We start from the raw sequence: 18795 nt of genomic DNA, 5'->3' as shown, positions 1-18795 counted from the left end.
AGAGTAACAGAGGAATAAGACATACTCCCTTCTTTAGTAATTTGGAGATAAGGGAATTAAAGTTACCCTGTGAGTAAAATTCCTATAAAACAAACCAAAACAAAGTCCAGAATCTGACCAGATTGTGGGGACACTGTTTAAGATGGGTAGGTTCAGTCTCAGGGAGGTAGAACCAGCTTATAACTGGAATACAAGTAATTTTATTCTACCATATGTGGAAAACACTAGTTAAAATAGAAGGGGACTATTAGAACAATAAAAAATGATCCCAAAGAGGCAGTCATGGGTGGGTACTGCCCGTTGGAGCACAATCAAGGAGAAGGGATTCTGCTCTAGAGCTATTGCTGTTTCCTTGGCAAAACTATTCTCTTAGCTGAGAGAGTCTTCAGCCTCCTGAACGCTCTGGGTTCTATCTCTATATTCACCACAGCACCTTCTGATAATTAGGCTTTCCAAATAGCTTACCAACAGGTAAAAAATATTAAACAGATTTAAGCATCTTTATTAACAGGTTAAAAAAATGTATTAACAGTGAGGGCTATAGATGAAATGCCATGGGAAGTGATGGTAATTGTTGAAGCTGAGTTACGTGGTAGTGCGGGTGGTGAAAGTGTCATGTTTCATATCACTCTTCCCCTCGCTTCTGTGAATGAACATTTCTGTAATAAAATATATTGGTCACAAAAAAAGTGCAGGTTTTTTTGCCATTTGACTCTTGTATTTGTTTTTATACATTTAGTAATTGACCCTCTACTTTAAATATATCAGTCTCTGCTCAGTCATTGCAATTCAGGTTCACTTTTAGAAGCTGATACAAGTAGGTATCTGAATTTGCAAGGCTGCAGAACACACACCAATTGTGCGAAATGCCCAAAATAATGCCCTTGTCCAGATGATCGGTGATCAGCCAGCTACACTCCCCTTAGAGGTACTGCTGAGTCACCTTTGCTGACAGGCTTATTTGCAGTTATTTTCTTAGGAAATCTTAAAACATTATTTCTCAAATCAGTAGAAGTTCTGAAGGTTGGTCTTCCAAGACAGGAATTCCTCTTTTATGGGTACTGATATAATTTCTTCTCCCTGTTTTACCATCTCCTCATCTTTAAAATTTTTCTTGATCGATTTCTCTAGTTATCTTTTATGTCCTTAATCCTATCTTTCTCAAAGCTAATAAATATTCTGTTAAACCCGTCTCCCTTCTATTTTTAAGCAGGTTAGTCTAATGAGGGAGGCCATAAGTGATAAATACCAAAAGTAAATATCCAAATTACTGACTTTTTTTAATAAAAAGCATTCTAGCTAATAAATGAAGGGGGAATGATAGAATCATAAAGTCATTTTGTAACCTGTGAAGATTAATAAGGCTAGGCACTGATCATCAATGACTGCTAATATCACAAAGAGAAAAACAATCAGACATTAGAGCCTCTTGGTGGAACCACACAACACTACCAATGAAATATTCTTGGCAGAATATCAAACATGAATCTAACCAAGCCTCTAGATCTAACTCCTAATACACAGAAATATAGAGGGACAAAATAACATGCTAAATAACATCATGGAGACAGAGATAAACACAACCACAAATGTGGAAAATTTTATAAGACAAACTACTTGATTTTTTAGGGGGTAGAGGGAATCCATAGATTAAAAGAAACTTGAGCTATCAACCAATTACAATCTATGGACCTTGGATTTGAACAAACTAGAAAACTGTTTATGATAAGTTTAGAAGAACTTGAATACTGACTTAATGATTTTTAAAAGTTTTATATATTTATAGTTATATGTACTGAAATGTGTATAGATGAAAGTATAAAGCACCTAGAAATTGCTTTAAAGTAACTCATTAGTGGGATGGGTGGAGTGAGTGGAGGTATGGCTGAAATAAAACAAGAATAGCCTTGTGATAATTATTGGAGCTAGGTGATTGGGTACATGGGAATTCAGTATACTACTGTCTTTACTTTTGTATGTAGTTTTAATTTTCCATGATAAAAAATCTTATAAAGGAAATTAGATTTCTAGTTTTGGTTCTACAAACTTGTCGTGATTTCTAAACATTTCTCTTTCCTTGGATATTTAAAACTGTCTACTTTTACATTTTTTTTCCTTTTGCTTAACTGAAAAAATTCATGTAAATCTGATTTTTACATATAAAAACATTTTTTATTGTGGTTACACTGTTACTCCTTTAATATAAAAATCTATTTATAAACCTTCAGTCACTAACTTCTTTTTTAAATAAAGTTTATTGGGTGACAATGGTTAATAAAGTTACATAGGTTTCAAGTGTACACTTCTCTAATACAAGTCAGAAAAATAAGTTCAAAGTTTTACATATTGGATTTACTTTAAAACAAGGTCACTTACACGTTTTTGTGTAGTATGTCTTATCTATTTTAAGTGCACCTTTCTTAAACTTAGATGGTAAAAAGTTATTTTTGATAATGCATTGAATTTTAAATGTTTTACTTTTTATTATTTTTTTTCTAAACCTACAAACTAATCAAACTCGTATTCAACCCCGTTGAGGTCTTAATTTTTGTGTTATCTATACCTTTGGTTTCCTGGATAAAAACCTATTTATAGCTTTCTAGTTCAATATACAACTATTAATCTGAAGACTAATAGTCTGCTACTTATGAGGTGTCCTAACCTTAAATATTGGCTTTCTAGTTCCATTTTTTTATAGCTTAGCTGTTTACTTACCTCACCAGCTTGGGTGCTCATTACTGTCACATGAAATTGATTGTGTTTTTACTTTAGGTACTTGCTACAACCAAGAGACAATGGAAATAAGTCATCTAAAACTGATGACCTGGGGTCCCTTCGATTAAATGTATGTTATACAGAAGACTATGTGCTCCCTTCAGAGTACTATGGTCCTCTGAAAGCTTTGCTGCTAAAATCACCAGATGTCCAGGTACTTTCAAATTTTAAACATCTTAAGTGTATGATTTAATATGAAAAGGCTAAAATAATTCTGTAAATGATGATGAAAAGATTTCAGAGTATGAAATTTTCTTAAAACAGCAGTATACATATATATGTATATATGTATTTATATTTAATTTAGATACTTATAATTTGTGTTATTAAGATACTGGCAATAGTAGCTGTCGCTAAAATTCATTTAGGTATTTTAATTTACCTGAACCTCAGTATTGTGGTTCCAATATGTGCCTCAGGTTTCCTCTCCGATAGTTAATGAACATATTTGAATTACTTTTACGGGCTAGTGATTGAATAGGCAGTCATGTTTCCTTGATTTTGTGTTCGTTTTCTACCTTTCTGTATTCTAGCCTATATCTGCCTCAGCTGCTTACATTTTCGGTGAAATTTGTCGAGATAAAAATGATGCTGTTTTGCCCCTTGTACGACTGCTGCTGCACCATGACAAACTTGTTCCTTTTGCCACTGCAGTGGCTGAATTAGACTTGAAGGATACGCAGTAAGAGTTATATTAAATGTCAATTATGTGTTGAATTTGGACCTTAGTTGGTCACATTTTTTTGTAATCCTAGTTAATTCTTTTGTATTGACCAGGCTTATTGTATCATAGTCTGAAAAGAACTGCTTAACATGTAATAAAAGGCAGTTCTTTAAGTTAGCAAACGGTATCTGCCAACAGTAAAATTAACAATTAATGACAGATTTTTGTTTTTACTGTGTCGAAATTTTCTGTTACTAGTCTTAGCTTCTTATAATGAGTCACATGTCACAAATAAAACACCAAGTCAGAAGTTCCTTTTTCCTTATCCATTATATATCACCCTTATATGCACAGGTGTGACATTAGAAAAAGCAATAGGTGGCTTCCCGTTCTCGTCATAGTCTAACACTGTTGTTTTACACACACACACACACACACACACACACACACACACACACACACACACACACTCTACATGTTTGTAGTGAGTAAATAGGGCTTGCTTTCTTTAAACTTATATTCTTATATTTTCAGTAAGTAGTTTTTGTAAGTTTGAAAATCTTAATGGCATCAAGCTTTTAAATGGACAATAAAAATTACTAAAGTTGTATATATGACGACGTCAAATATCTTGTATTATTGATTTCACAGCCTTTTTTTACTACACTTGGTTTCACCTTATTTCTATTTATATTTCAGAGATGCAAACACAATTTTCAGAGGAAATTCCCTGGCTACCCGATGTCTGGATGAGATGATGAAAATAGTGGGAGGGCACTACCTGAAAGTAACATTGAAACCTATTATAGATGAGGTATGGAATATACATACTCTGATAATAATAGTTTGTGTGGCCTTATTATAGCATCTCTGTCATCTAGTAATCTATTAATGGGAACAATATATCCATTCACGTATTACTAAAAGAATAAGGCTTTACACTTGAAAAGTAAAATTAATTATTGACTGTTTCATCAATGAATTCTTAAAGGGCAATTGTGGTATAATCTACATAATTATTTCTTTGTTACAGGATTTCTGTTTTAACTAGAGTTTCAAATATGAGAAGTGTTTTTTTATCTAGTTCTTTAGGAGTACTGTATATATTATCTCTGGATGGGGGTTTTAAACTTTGTTACAGTTTTGATTTTTATAATTAACTTGTGTATCAGAAAATAATAATTATTTTCATTTTGCCAAATTATTTTTAAAAGAGCATTAAATGAAAAGTTAATCTATTTTCCAGATATGCGAATCCTCAAAATCCTGTGAAATTGATCCTATTAAATTGAAAGAGGGAGATAATGTAGAAAATAATAAGGTATGTCCCTGTTATCTTTATAACTGTGTTAAGATTGGCCTGAAAGGTATACCTGTCCCCCACTTACGTTATAGTAATGCTGTATGGAGGGAAGCAGTGCTTTTTATTCTTTACATGATGCCCATACTGTTAGCAATATTTCCTGTCTAGTTTTTAGAATATTATCTCCTTATCAGGTTTCACTTTATTTTCTTCATTTTCCGTTTTTGCTCTAGTAACAATAGTGAAGTAAGGATATATCTAGTTGCAGCCCCATTCTGGTCAGTCCTTTAGGTTCAAACTGATCAGGCTAAGTAGCACAGCGACTTGGTCAACCAATAATTATAGTTGCCTCTGGGAAAACGATGATTGTGTTCGAGTCACAAGTTTTCATTGCAGTAGATAACAGTGCTACAGTGTCCATGTGCATGTGTGTCTCAGTTATTCCCTGATTTCCCTTTGGATTGTTTTATTCTCTGTTGCTTCTTGTGCAGTTTATGCCATACATTGACCTCTTAGATCTAGCTAGTCTAAATCTAATTCATTAATTAGGTCAAGCTGTAAATTGTCCTTTAACTGAATGAGTTTAGAGAAGGGAAGCAGAGCTTTAGAATACTCGATAGTGACTGCCTGATAGATCTCATTTTCGTTGCATTTGTTTCCATGAAGGCTATTGAAGATGTGTAAAAGTCAAAATCTTAATGTTTACCCTTTTAAATCCTACAGGAGAATCTGCGCTACTATGTAGACAAGTTATTCAGTACAATTATAAAATCAAGTATGAGCTGCCCCACTGTAATGTGTGATATCTTTTATTCTTTAAGGCAAATGGCTACTCAGAGATTTCCTAGTAAGTGCCTTGTATTCTAAAACATGCCGTTTTTCAATGCTTTATTTTTTTTGTAGGTTTCCTGTGTATTTGGTACAGTCTTATTTAGTTTTTCAAGATATTTCTAGCTTTTTTATGAAACATCTGATTTAATTTTCTTGTAATCTCAAAACATATCCCTTTTTATTTCATTATAATGACAACTTTATACAAAGAGTGTCAAAATTGTTATTTTTAAGCAAGGCAAAATTTAGAACTATAACATGTAAATAAACATTTATATGAGGTGCTTATGAGATTGTTAAATATAATAAACAAAAACACCTTTGTTATTTGTACCAACTCCCTTTTCTACTTGCATGCACTCAAATAATGAGAATTTTTGCTTCCGTACATCTCTGTTGTAATATACATAGAATTTTGAGGTACATATATCAATAACTAACATACTTTAATTTTGACAGCAGCTATGTCAAGGCTTTACTTAGAAACATTTCATAAAATTAAGAGTTGCTATCTCCGATTGTCAGTACTTGGAATTATTCTAATTATATGCATCTCTGATAAGTAAATAAACTTGCTATAGCTGTCTTTCCAGATTTGCCTGTAACGGGGGAGGAGAAGCTACTTAAATTATCAGTCTTACCCAGCTGTGTGAATCTGAGTTTATTTCTGTAACCATCTGAAGAGATTTTGTATGTGTGTGTGCACGTTTGTGTGTGTGCGCAGTTATCTGCCCTTCCACTAAATTTACCCAATGCTAAAGTGGTAGGGCTGAGTTGTCCAACTAACATGTAGATGAATTCAGACCTAAATGGCTTTCCTAATTATAATAAAGACTTAAACAATTAACTTCAATAAGCATACTAAATCTAGTCTTTGTAACAAAAATAAGGGGAGTAGAGACATTAACACATGGAAAGATGCAGTGCTGACTGAAATTAGATTTTAGTGAGTTAGATGGTGGTAAGCACATTGATGCTCAGTGAGAGGACAGGCACAGTGCTGACCTGCATTGTCTCCTGCTCTCATCTCCACAGCACCACATGAGGCAGGTCCTGCTCCCCTCAGGTAGATAATGAAGCAGGTGCAGAGAAGTTTAAGTAACTTGCCCTAGGTCTGTGACATGGCCAGTGGGCAAGCAGAGTCTCAGACCTGGGCCTGGCCTATTCCAAAGCATGCTGCTAATCACTGTACTCTGCACTGCTCAGTGGTCGTGGCCTTCAGTATGCTTTACCCATGTGATCCTTGTTTACATAAAGAATCTAAAACACATTTTATGATTTTTAAAATAAATGCTGACATACCTCTTTGTCTTTTTGTTAGCTTAAATATTAATATGTCTTCATATCCTCAGTAGACTACACTAGTGATAGTTTTATTGTTATAAAATACTTTCATATTTTCTCATTTGTTCTTACCACCCTGGGAAGAAGATGGGTTGGGAAGTGGGGAGAAGGCAATGAATGTGAAGCAAGAATTATTAAAGAACTACAAATTAAATGACTTGTCAGTGACTACCTGTTGAGTGACTTATAAGAGTAAAAACTCACCAAATCCAGACATTCTTTCCCTCATCACCTGATTCTCTACCATTTGATTGTTGGGTTAAGAGTTGACTCTAGTCTGAAACGAAAACTATCGGTGAACGATCAAAGCCACAAGTTGTCTCTAGCTCATCTGTATTTTTATATGGGACATTGATAGCTTTTTAAAACTAAAGATTTCAGCCAAATTGTTTTTATTGCATAGCCTTTGATATTAAGATCTTTGAGATGAAACTTGAAATAATATTCTAAAGCTGAAAACAATCTCCTATCCTAGTCTTAAGGAATTCACTATTACCACTAGGTAGTGCTAGATGCTACTTTTATTTTTGTTATAATTTCAGGAGTCTTGCAGATTGAGGAAAGAAGTATTTTTTCAAATTAAAATATTTCTGAAAACCTAGCATCTTTGCCTTTCATTTTCTTTATTATTTCTTATTATATTTCTTTCAGAATTTTTTAGTCATAGAATTCTTTTTCCTTTAATTTAGTCATAATCATTACTGTCATTTCATCAACTCAGTCCTTACCAGACAAATTATATTAATCTCCTATTTTGTTTACATGTTTTTTTTCAATATTTTTTACTTTCTCATCTTTGTTTTTCAATTCAGTGTTTTGTGCATGACATGTCACCATTTTTTTCCTGCAGATGACCCTCATGTTCAGTATTCTGCAGTGAGCAGCTTTGTATTTCTTCGTTTCTTTGCTGTAGCCGTAGTATCACCTCATACTTTTCATTTGCGACCTCATCATCCAGTAAGTGTTGTTCTTCTCAAAGCTTTATTCCATTTTTATTTATTTTTATTAAAATAAAGAAAAGATAAAATAAGCCAATTTCACTTGGCTATGTTTTCTTATGCTTAAATTCACTAGGCATTTTTCTTGGCCATTTCAGTTTTTCAGAGAAGGCTGAAAATTCTATTTTATTGTTATAATAAAATATTGATAATTGATAATACACAGAGTAATAAAATATTGATAATTGTTGGAGCTTGGTGATGGGTACAAAGAGGATTCATTATATTTTCCATCTGCTATTGTGTGTGTTTGTAAATTTCCATAATACAGGGTTTTTCAAAATTAGCTATAGGTTTAGTTTAATCTTTCAGATATTTTTAAATCTCCCAGAAATTTGAAGAAGCTCATTTCTGAAAATTGTGGGAACTTTTATTGGAACACAATTCGTTTGGTATCTCCATATTTTTACTTTTTATTCACCTGAGATGATGATGTAACTATATGAGATTTAAAATTTTTTTAAAGCATAACATATTTTTGTTGTGGAGTCTTATTACTTAAATAGGAACTGAACCACATAGGTTTACAGTTCTTAACATTTTTAAAATTATTTTTGCTTTGTGTTTCCTTCTCATACAGTGTATATCTGCTAATTCTTTAATCTTTTATGTCCCAAATATTTTATAATCTTATCTAATTGCTTTTGTTGCTGATTTGTATAACAAATAATAGTAACAGCCAACATTTGTTTTGTGCTTACTTTGTACTGGGCTTTGTTCTAAGTACTTTGTACGTTTTAACTTACTTAGTCCTCCCAATAGCCCTGTAAATTCTATTATCATTCCATTTGCAGGTAAGGAAATCACAATTCAGTAACTTCTCCAAGGTCAAATAACTAATAAATGATGATTTGATCTCACTCGGTTTGAACTGGATTAAACCGGAATTCTGACTCAATCAGTCTTCCAGTCTGTGCGCTCGCTTCCCGCCTCTTAGGCAGTCAAATGTTGGAGCACCTGCAGTGCATCAGACACTGTGCTCAGCACTGGGCATGCAGTGAAGGGAAGACTCCTGCCCCTAGGAAATTCACTGACTAATACAGTGTGGGGAGGACCCATTGGATTTGGAGTTAAACTGGGCTCTGAAGGCCACTCCTCCTCTGGACAATGGCCACTCATTTAACTTTGAGAACTGAGTAGAACCCTGCTGCTGTGGCAGCAACACACCCATTCTTGTCAAAGGACAAATGATCTGTGAGTAGCTGCAGCAGAGCGTGGGTCAGTGTCCTTTTGTTCACATGGCTGTCCTTTCTATGGCTGTGTCACTGAAGCTGTACTGAACTCGGGGGAAACAAAAGCTTGGTAGCAGCATTCTGGACGTAAACAGAACTCCCACCTCTGAGCTTGTGACCCTGCCTTGTATTCAGACTTGGATTTGCATATTCCTGGTAACAGATGTTGCTATAAAGTTTTTTAACCACAAATTCTGTTATTTTAGATCACTTTTCTTATCAGTATGCCAGAAGGATTGCTTCATACTGTCATAAAACTTTTTTGTTTACTTTTAAGTATAACCTTATCCCTTCTTTTTAGGAACCTTTCAGTCTAATTGGGGAAATAGGGCAAATACATAAGATACATAATCTAAAACTACATATATAAATTTAAAACTAGCATTTGACTAGTACCAAGTAAGAAGCTTAGAAAATTCACACTATGCAAATTGAGAGCAAGGAACGATCTGAAGGAGTTGGGAGTGATGGCATCATCAAGACCAATATTGAAATTTACAGAGTGGATGGGGAGGAGAACCAATTAAAAGGTCATTAGATTTTACATTTAGAAGTTCTCTGACTTTTGAGAAGCTAGTATTAGTATAGTAGAAGAGAAGAAGAAAATCAGATTGCACAAGATTAAAGAATTAATAGGTGAATGTAGTTTTACCTAGGAAATAAAACAAACGTGAGCTTGCTCTGCTGCTAAACATATGGGCAAATTCAGACATGTACATCTGTTTGTACATGTGAATGAATAGTATTTTTAAAACATGAGTTATGTTAATATTGACATGGCAGACCACTCTTTCCAGAAATTTCATGGTGGAAAAAATAAGGATTGACCCATATTCTCCTTCTCACCATGTTCCCCATTCTCTCATTGATAGCTCCTTTCAAGAACTCAGCCAAGGCAGACTTCTCTAATCCTTCAGTCTGAGTTAAGTGCCTCTCTCATGTGTGCCTGGAGCACCCTGTGGCTCTCTCTGTCATGGCATTTCTCATACTATTTTATAATCATCTGTTTTAGTCTCTGCGTAGGAACTGTCAGTACCTTAATAAGAGCAAGGGCTAGATCTTTTTCAAGTTTGTGTATTCAAGCACATGGCACAGTTTCTAGGATAAGTAGATGCTCAGTAAATATTTGGGAGGTGAAAGATGGTACCTCAGAGAGAGCCCATCAAATGATGAGTCTTTTCCAAAATGGAAGAAACCTACATACGGTTTAAATAGAGGAGAAGAGATGAACAGTAGGAGAAATTAAAGAGAGAATACCAGATCAATATCCTAGAGGATTCAGAAAGTGTCTTTTAAAAAAGTGATGGTATAAACCTTGGGAAAAAGAATAATTCCTCCTATGAAATATTGTGGTAAACCCTATGAAATTGTTTTGTTTGGTTTTTTTGTAGATCAAAAATAGTCAAATAATGGTAATTTCGTATGTTCAACCTAATATAAGGAAAAAAAGATAGGATATATTGTTTTGAGGTCAATATTGAGTCAACATTTGAGTTGAATTTAATAAATGTTATACAGCATCTACTATATGCCAGTGCCAGGCTGTGTGCCAGTTGCCGGATGTCCAAGGTACCAGTTGTCTATGAAAAATTATGATGGCAGATGGTAGCAAGGGGAAAACTTAGAACAGCTTCTATGTAGAGGACCCCAGGGAATCAACTGGTGCTGAATGGCACGACTGTCAAATAGCAGTGAGGACCATGTTGTTGAAAACAAGTCTCTGTGGGCAGAAACTGTAAAACCGGTTTTGTTCATTTTTTCTAGTTCAGGGAGATAATGACATAAAACACTGATTTTAAAACCAAATTTGAACAGGGAAGTCTTGGTGAAATTTAGTTTACTAGCACATTAAGAATTTTATATTCTTCCAAGGCAGAGAATTATAGGGACCTTTGGTACATATAGTGGAATTCTGGGTGTTCCAGCTAAAACGTTTCTGAATAACCTTAATTAAGGTATGTAACTATTTCATAGTATATCATAATAATCATACCCCAGATAGCCCTTCTTTTCCAGACTGCCTTACCTTCTAGTCGTCTCACCCCCTTCACATTCACTGCCTGTTTTAAAAAATGTGGGGATGCAAAACTTTAAGGAACATAAACCAAAAACTAAACTAAAGCATTTCTGTGTCTACCTGTTCTCAAGTATGTCTTTTGATGGAAGATATTGTTTATTTGAATCCCCCAAAGATATTCTATATAGTGATAGGGGAATTAGTTACACAGATGTATGGATTGGTGAAAACTCATCAGGCTATATATATTTAAAGTCAGTTCATTTCAAAGTATATAAATTATATCAATTTGGGTTTTTTTTTAAAAAAAAAAGGGAAGAAGCGAGGACTCAGTAGGGAATACTGTTAATCATATTATTTACATTTACTTCTTTCTGAGAGGCCTGAGAAAACACCTTGGGTAATAGACCCAAATAGTTACCCTCTGCTTAAGATCCTGTATGAACTGGATGATTTCTCATTTCCTAAGTTGAATTTAGATTTTAGCTTTCATGGTGAAAAGAATTGGTTACAGAAACTATATAAATTATTGAATATGCTTAAATATGGGTTGAGTACAGAAAATTTGGAAATTGCTATTTTAAGTTACAAGGTAGAGAACTGTAGATGCCATTGACATTTTCAAAAGTGAATACAGGAGTGGCCAGTTAGCTCAGTTGGTTAGAGAGCAGTGCTCACAACACCAAGGTTGCTGGTTCAATCCCCACACCCTCCACAATTAGATTGAAACAACTACTTGACTTGGAGCTGATGGGTCCTGGAAAAAAACACTGTTCCCCAATAAAAATAAAAAAATTAAAAAGTGAATACAATTTGTTAGGCAATTCAAGTTGCCATACTGTACAAAACATTTATAATATTGATTAAATTATGGCTTTCAAAAGTAACATCATAAATATTCCAGTAATACCTTGGTTTGCAAGCATAATTCGTTCTGGAAACAAACTACTCATTACAAGACATCGCTTGTTTACCACATTAAAAGGTATTAGAAATGTCTGCTCATCTTGCAAAACACTCACAAACCACGTTACTCGCAATCCAAGGTTTTACTCTACTTTGGAAGGAATTGTCAATACATGTGACTTCTTTAGTCTCTTAATTTCTTAGTCCAGTGAATTGTGCCCATCCTTAACTAGATTTTTAACTACGTTGGTGGTTTGAATGAACGTTTTTGAGTCACTGTTTTAGAGCATGGTAGCCCATTCACTCTGTTCTTCTTATACAAATTCCGTTTTTTGAAAACTTAACAGAAGTTTTGTGTCTTTTTTGCATTCTGTAGGATGCACAGACAATTAGAACATTAACTCTCATCTCAAAAACCATTCAAACTTTGGGAAGCTGGGGAAGTCTGTCCAAAAGCAAGGTAAGTCTTTACATCTCTTGCTTTGTGTTCACACTTCTAAATGTTGTTTTACTAAGACCCCTTCTCCCGCACTCCCTCCCAAATTAAAAACGAAGCAAAACCCAAAATACATAGTATATATAGATTCTGTAGCTGTCTTTTAGGTAGATGTTGTGTCTTAGTTACCTGTTAAAGATAACAAATACATTGAAAATAACATATCTAAGCAGAGAGAGGGCCAAGTAAACAGACGCTATTGACTCCTGTTTATCTGTTTGCACCATAATCATCTAACAGCTATTGAGGAAACCTTCATCTCCAAGCTCTTGAAAAATATGGTTGAACCCCTTTAGGCCTTAATCCTCAGCTTTATTGAAAATACAGTCCATTATATTCTTAGTTCTCTACTTAACATATATAAATCCTGTGTGTGTTTTTTTTATTAGTCAAGTTTCAAGGAGACGTTCATGTGTGAATTTTTCAAAATGTTTCAAGAAGAAGCATATATTATAGCAGTTAAAAAGGTATGATTGTTTTACTCTGGAAATACTAACATTTTTTACTGTATAGCATTGGGAAAATAACATTTCTTATTATTCCTTGGTGTCAATCCCTAGTTTAAAAAATAATGTTTAAACTATCCATCACATATAACAAGGCTGCCTTTTTTCCCCCTATCTTCTCCTTTAGCTGTGAAAATACCTAAATGAATTTTAGCGACAGCTACTATTGCCAGTATCTTAATAACATAAATTATAAGTATCTAGTGTAGGGCTTCTCAAAAGCGGCACTATTGGCAATTTGGTCGGATAATTCTAGATTGTGAGGGGCTGTCTTGTACATTGTAGGATATATTTAGCAGCGTCCCTGGCCTCTACCAGTTGGGTGCCAGTAGCATGCCCCCAGTTTGACAACCAAAAATGTTTCTAAATAACCAAATGTCCCCTGAGGGACAAAATTGTCCCTGATTGAGAACCTCTGATCCAGGGGTAGAGACTTACTATGTGCCCAATGTATAGTAGGCACTTAACTGCCATAGTAAAAATTATATGAATTATTGAACATTTTTATGTTCAAATAATATAGGCCTGTGGTAGTATCCTGAAGAAAGTTACTATAAATTAAAATGTACAAAAGCCTATAATATATAATATCCTAACACAAGGCCTATAATATACAAAAATTATTATACTTAGTAATTGAGAATATCTTGAAAGGATCTATAATTTCTTGAGTCTTTGGTTCTAAATCATTCTAAACAAAGTGTAGCATTGTTGTAAAATCCAAAAATTTGTTTAAAAAGTTACTTTGAAGTACATTTAAACTTGGCTTAAAGAAAACACTGTATCTTATTTATCACAATTCTAACTTAATGAATTCAAATTACAAAGGCCAAATTTTAAAGATTTCATTCAATTTCTGCAGCATGGTTCACAGTTGATTGGCAAGAGTATATTTTGTGGAAGTATGTTTGTGCTTTTTTTGTACTTTTAAAATTCTTTCAAGGACTCGGTAAATGAAAGTGATAATTTAAAAAATTAAAGCCAGTTGGAATTTTTCATCTTGAATAGTGCAAGTTCAATCAAAATTTTTTTAAGCAACCATTGAGAGCTTTTGAGGAGAAAGTCTTTCAAAAGAATAGGCAAAGAAAAAGCTACCCTTTTATTTATAGGACATTATTGAAACATTTGTGGGACAGCGTAGGCAGACTTTTGTTGGCAAGATTATGATGTACTGTCTTTTGTTTTAGGGTTGTTTTTCCATTTTTTATGACCTAGGCCATAGTAGCATCTGATTTTGTTTTTTTCCTGATATAATCAGAATGTGTAGAGTTGATAAGGTCAGTGGAGAAAGTATTTAAGGATGCCAGTTTAGTCTGTTCCTGATCCACCCTGAGTCACCCACTCACATTCTCATGGACTATCACCACAGTATGTCTCCTTCTCGGATTTGGTTCTAGACTCGTAAACTAGCATAGGATATTTTGTCCTAATATAAGAGTTTTATTCATTATTCACTAGATAAGTCTGGATATGTACAGTATTATAAATTTCTCCTTTCATATTGTTCTCACTAGTGACATTGACCACTGCTCCGGAAGAAAATAGGTTATAATTCTGAATCCTATACTATTCCCACAGTTTAGAAAGGGTAACCTGGATAGGTCTATAAATAGAATGACTGTGTAACTTAGTCAAAACCTGGATACTTTCAAGAGTAACATGGGGTTCTAGTGATTATGTTGGGACTATAGTTGCAGACAAGAACAGCCCTGAGCAAAATGGGACCTATCGTCCATCTGAATTATTGTGTTTTCTTTCACTTTGTATAACTATATTTACCCCATAATTTCTTATAAATATAACAAATTTTAAAATGTAATAATTATCATAAATAAATAATAAATATTTGTCAAATAAATAAATCAGTGCCTTTAAGGGAAAAACTAAGAAATGAAATATTCAAGTCTGTTATACTCCATTAGCAGCAGGTGGCCCATCTGTGACAGCTGAAGATGTGATAGAACACTTCCTTAGTTCCCTTGGATACTTGTTCTGTATCACCCACATATAATGAAAAAAGAAACTCTGTTCTTTTGGTTTCACTTACCAAGATTTCCTTTTAGCAAACTAGAAGTAAACATTCCATTGGAAAGCCTCCAAGTGTGGGTTCTGGTCGGCAATCTACAGCTGGTCATAGGAGAAAATGGCTGTGCCCACAAATTCTACTTTAGTAGAATTTAGTAGAATTTAGTAGGCACTGGTGCCTCAGTGCCGTTCTTATTGGAATATACTCTGTTTTTGTTTATTTTTTGTAAGTCCTAAATGGGACAATATAAAAAAAATACAAAGAAAAAGCAAGGATGTTCATTTGCAGAACAAAATAGGATTCTCCTCTAAGAACAGGGATTGTTCTTGAACTACTAATTTCCCTTTCCCTTTGGGAAAGCCACATAGGAAACTCTTGACCAGTCGAGGTATCATATTTATGAAGCTAAATGCTCCTCACTGGGTGGCTTGCCATTGCTAGAGATGGGTACTCCAAATTTTCTTGAGCCACCATGTTCACACGTTCTCCATAGGAAGTTTATAAATGGTGTTTAGGTTCCAGGTTATTCTAGAGACCCCAGTTATATATACTTCAGTCATAACTATGAAATACTGTCTCTCGGGGTAAAGTCAATTGCATATAAAGCAGAAGTCAGCAAACTCTTTCTCTGTAAAGGGCCAGTGAGTAAATATTTTAGTCTTTGCTGCCCACTTAAGGGCTCTGCCACATATTCTTCATTTTTGTTTTTGTTTTACAATACTTTAAAAATGTAAAAACTATTTTTAACTCGTGGGCTTTAGAAAAACAGGCTACAGGTTAAATTTGGCCCTCTAAGCCTTAGTTTGATGATCCCTGATACAGGTTCACATTCCTAAATCTAAAGTCTTTGGGACCAGGAGTGTTTCAGAATTCAACTTTTCAAAATTTTGAAAAATTAAGTATGTGCTGTGTATTATAATACCCTCAGTGGGAGCTGGGATTGTACCCCATAATCAAACACATTAATATTTATGTAGCAAATATATGACTATTCACACTAAGTAGATTAGTACAGACTATAAATAGCTTTATCCCAATTCAGGTTAAGTTATACCCCCAAAATTAGTTTACTATAAAAAATAAAAATAAAAAAACTATTTGTATTCAGTGCTTTATAGATTTCAGAATTGCAGTTAAGGGATTATGGATTGAATTATTTCTACAGGGAATATATTCTGGGTTTTAAGTAATTTAAGAATAAACTTTTTAGACTACCTGTCATGTGTAAATTAGGGACTGTCTCTATAATTAAATATGCTTTTAGCTTTGTAAATTACAATTATATGTATTCCTTAATAATGGAGAGTTTCACAATATTATCAGTGACATTTAAGATAAGCTGAATTTATGCTGTATCTTATCACAAAGTATAATATTTGCCTATTTTCCCATTTAGTTCTTGGATGAAATTTCATCTACTGAAACTAAAGAGTCCAGTGGTACGAGTGAGCCTGTGCACCTGAAAGAAGGGTAATTGAATGAAATTAAACATTAAAGTCATGTTTTAGTGTAGACGTTAAGTAAGGACAAACAGGGACTGCATCTGGGAATGAGGCAATCTGAGTTTTTGTTCTGTGCTAGAACTGCCTAAGTAACATCAGTCAAGTAAGTTGCCCTCACTATCCTATAACTTTAATGCCAGATTGGCGTGATTCCTTGTCCATACAATCCTAGAGTTGTTTTGCAAATGTAATGAAGTTATGGGTATTAGAGTACTTTGAAAAAGAAACAGCACTGTTCAGTCTTCGAGTAGCATTATCATTGGAAGTTAAGAGGGAATCACTCATTTGGCCCTTTTGGTTCTGGATAGCACAATTATAAACATTAAATTAATTAAAGACTTTATTTCTTTAGTATAGCCAAAATAAATGCAGAATTTATAGATGGCAAAACATTTTTATATACTAAAACTTATACAGCCTTTCATATTATTTAAAATTAAAGGGCAAGTTTTTGTTTTGGATTAACTATTTTAGTATCTGTAACTGAATGTTTACATCTGTTGTTTTGGCAGTGAGATGTATAAAAGAGCTCAGGGAAGAACGCGGATTGGAAAAAAGAATTTTAAGAAACGGTGGTTCTGCTTGACAAGCAGAGAGCTCACCTACCACAAGCAGCCAGGTAGTTGTGTTTACACTTTATTGTGGGGTCTTTTCTTTTCCTGGTTCTCAGTAATGATTTCTGTTTTGCTGCTTAATGTGACTGTAGTGAACCTTTTCACTAGTAATACTGTAATTTATTTTGATTCTCACAGTAATGCACACACACTAAGAACGTAATAAGTATTTGACAAGTGGCACCACGTAAATTACATTTTTCTCACACATGCTCAGTTTTTATAAAATCCCCAGTAAATCCCTGCTGTTACAATCAATGTATAAGGAACAACATTTAGATCTTTTAGAACTTAGAAGTTTCTCTAACTCTCAGAGCCAAATGATTAAGAATCAGTATCAAATAAAGGAGAGCATTTCAGTGGTGTGCTGGACAATATCAGCCAAAAATTCCATAGTCATACCATAAATTGTGACTCTTGTAAAGTTATAAGATTGATTGTAGACTGTTGGCCAAGTCAACTCCAAGATGGAAATTTTAATAATCTGCCTCCTGAGAAAGCACAGATAGGCTATCTATGTGAAGAAAGCCATCTTCCAACAGTGTGATTTAAGGGCTTCAGAGAGGCAGTTTCTCTCTCAGTGGGCTGACACAATGCTAAAATCTCCACTTTTTCAGTTAATTTCATTGGGTTAAAGCATTATCCCTAGAAGGCCCTTAGCTTCTTCTGATATCTTAGCAAGAAGAATTTAGTATCTACATTATAAATCACATACAGTAGAATCCTTTTTATTTAAAGTGATCGGGATCCAAAGATGTTTACTTAACAAAAAGGTCAGTTATAGCAAGAATCGTTTAAAAACAAACAAAAAGATGCATATGTATCTTAAATATTTATAGTATATTTGTTTACCAATCTTTTTATAGAAAGCCACGATCTTTTCTTTGAGTATGGATTTATAGATTGGATTTCCCTTCTGTCTTTCTTGTGCAGATATACCCCTAATGCATCAGTTTTCAGGCTAATTTCTTTAAAGTGAAGCTAGAACTTAAATACTGGAAAAGTAATCCAAGTCCAGAATCCTTTTAGATTTTCATGATAGTCACCCTAATCTTTTATAACTGTCTCAACCCTATATAAATCATCCTTATTTGTGTGGGTCTGAGGCCCATTTTTTTAAGCTTTTCAGAGCACTTGCCTGGTTTTCAAATAAATAATAAGCCTATTCGTAGGGGGCACATCACTTCACATGTATTTCAGTAAGTTAAAATTACAACATGGCATAAATAGGTTCGGGGACAAGCCTAATGGACTTGGTAAGCAAAAAAGCCTAACCAATGGAACAGAAGGATACAGGCATAATAGATATTAACCAGCCACCACAGGTATTCAGCATCCCATGAACATCATTTAATATGTTTTACAGAGGAAATGGGGAGTCTCAGTTAATCCATCAAATCTGTTAGGTAAAGATCTCTTAAGAGAGCTTCTGCTACAAATTCTGAAATGATAAAACAAAACTAGACATAGGATACCTTCAAGGGAATGTAAACTCAGTTAAGTGGAGTGCTTCTTAAAGACTAGAGGGATAATAAAATTTTTTTGTTTCATAATGTCTTTGAATGGCCTAGCCATAATGAC

General features: G+C 34.1%; 1 protein-coding gene across 3 annotated transcripts in view; it reads left to right on the top strand.

Annotated features, from left to right (window-relative positions):
• Window positions 1-18795, top strand: part of RASA2 (RAS p21 protein activator 2) — a 103657-nt gene that overhangs the window by 72010 nt on the left and 12852 nt on the right. For 2 of the 3 annotated variants that reach the window (XM_019646043.1, XM_019646041.1), the window contains exons 10-19: window positions 2773-2929; window positions 3309-3457; window positions 4139-4253; window positions 4686-4760; window positions 5466-5589; window positions 7768-7874; window positions 12447-12530; window positions 12956-13033; window positions 16495-16568; window positions 17113-17219. In XM_019646043.1, the coding sequence (XP_019501588.1) occupies window positions 2773-2929; window positions 3309-3457; window positions 4139-4253; window positions 4686-4760; window positions 5466-5589; window positions 7768-7874; window positions 12447-12530; window positions 12956-13033; window positions 16495-16568; window positions 17113-17219 (1070 nt within the window). Of the gene's footprint in view, window positions 1-2772; window positions 2930-3308; window positions 3458-4138; window positions 4254-4685; window positions 4761-5465; window positions 5590-7767; window positions 7875-12446; window positions 12531-12955; window positions 13034-16494; window positions 16569-17112; window positions 17223-18795 lie in introns of all 3 variants that reach the window. The other variant, XM_019646042.1, reaches the window with a different exon arrangement.

The sequence above is a fragment of the Hipposideros armiger genome, unplaced genomic scaffold (assembly GCF_001890085.2).
Source record: "Hipposideros armiger isolate ML-2016 unplaced genomic scaffold, ASM189008v1 scaffold_96, whole genome shotgun sequence".
Taxonomy (NCBI): domain Eukaryota; kingdom Metazoa; phylum Chordata; class Mammalia; order Chiroptera; family Hipposideridae; genus Hipposideros; species Hipposideros armiger.
Note: the sequence above shows the minus strand (reverse complement) of the source record. Positions and strands in the feature narration are given on the sequence as shown.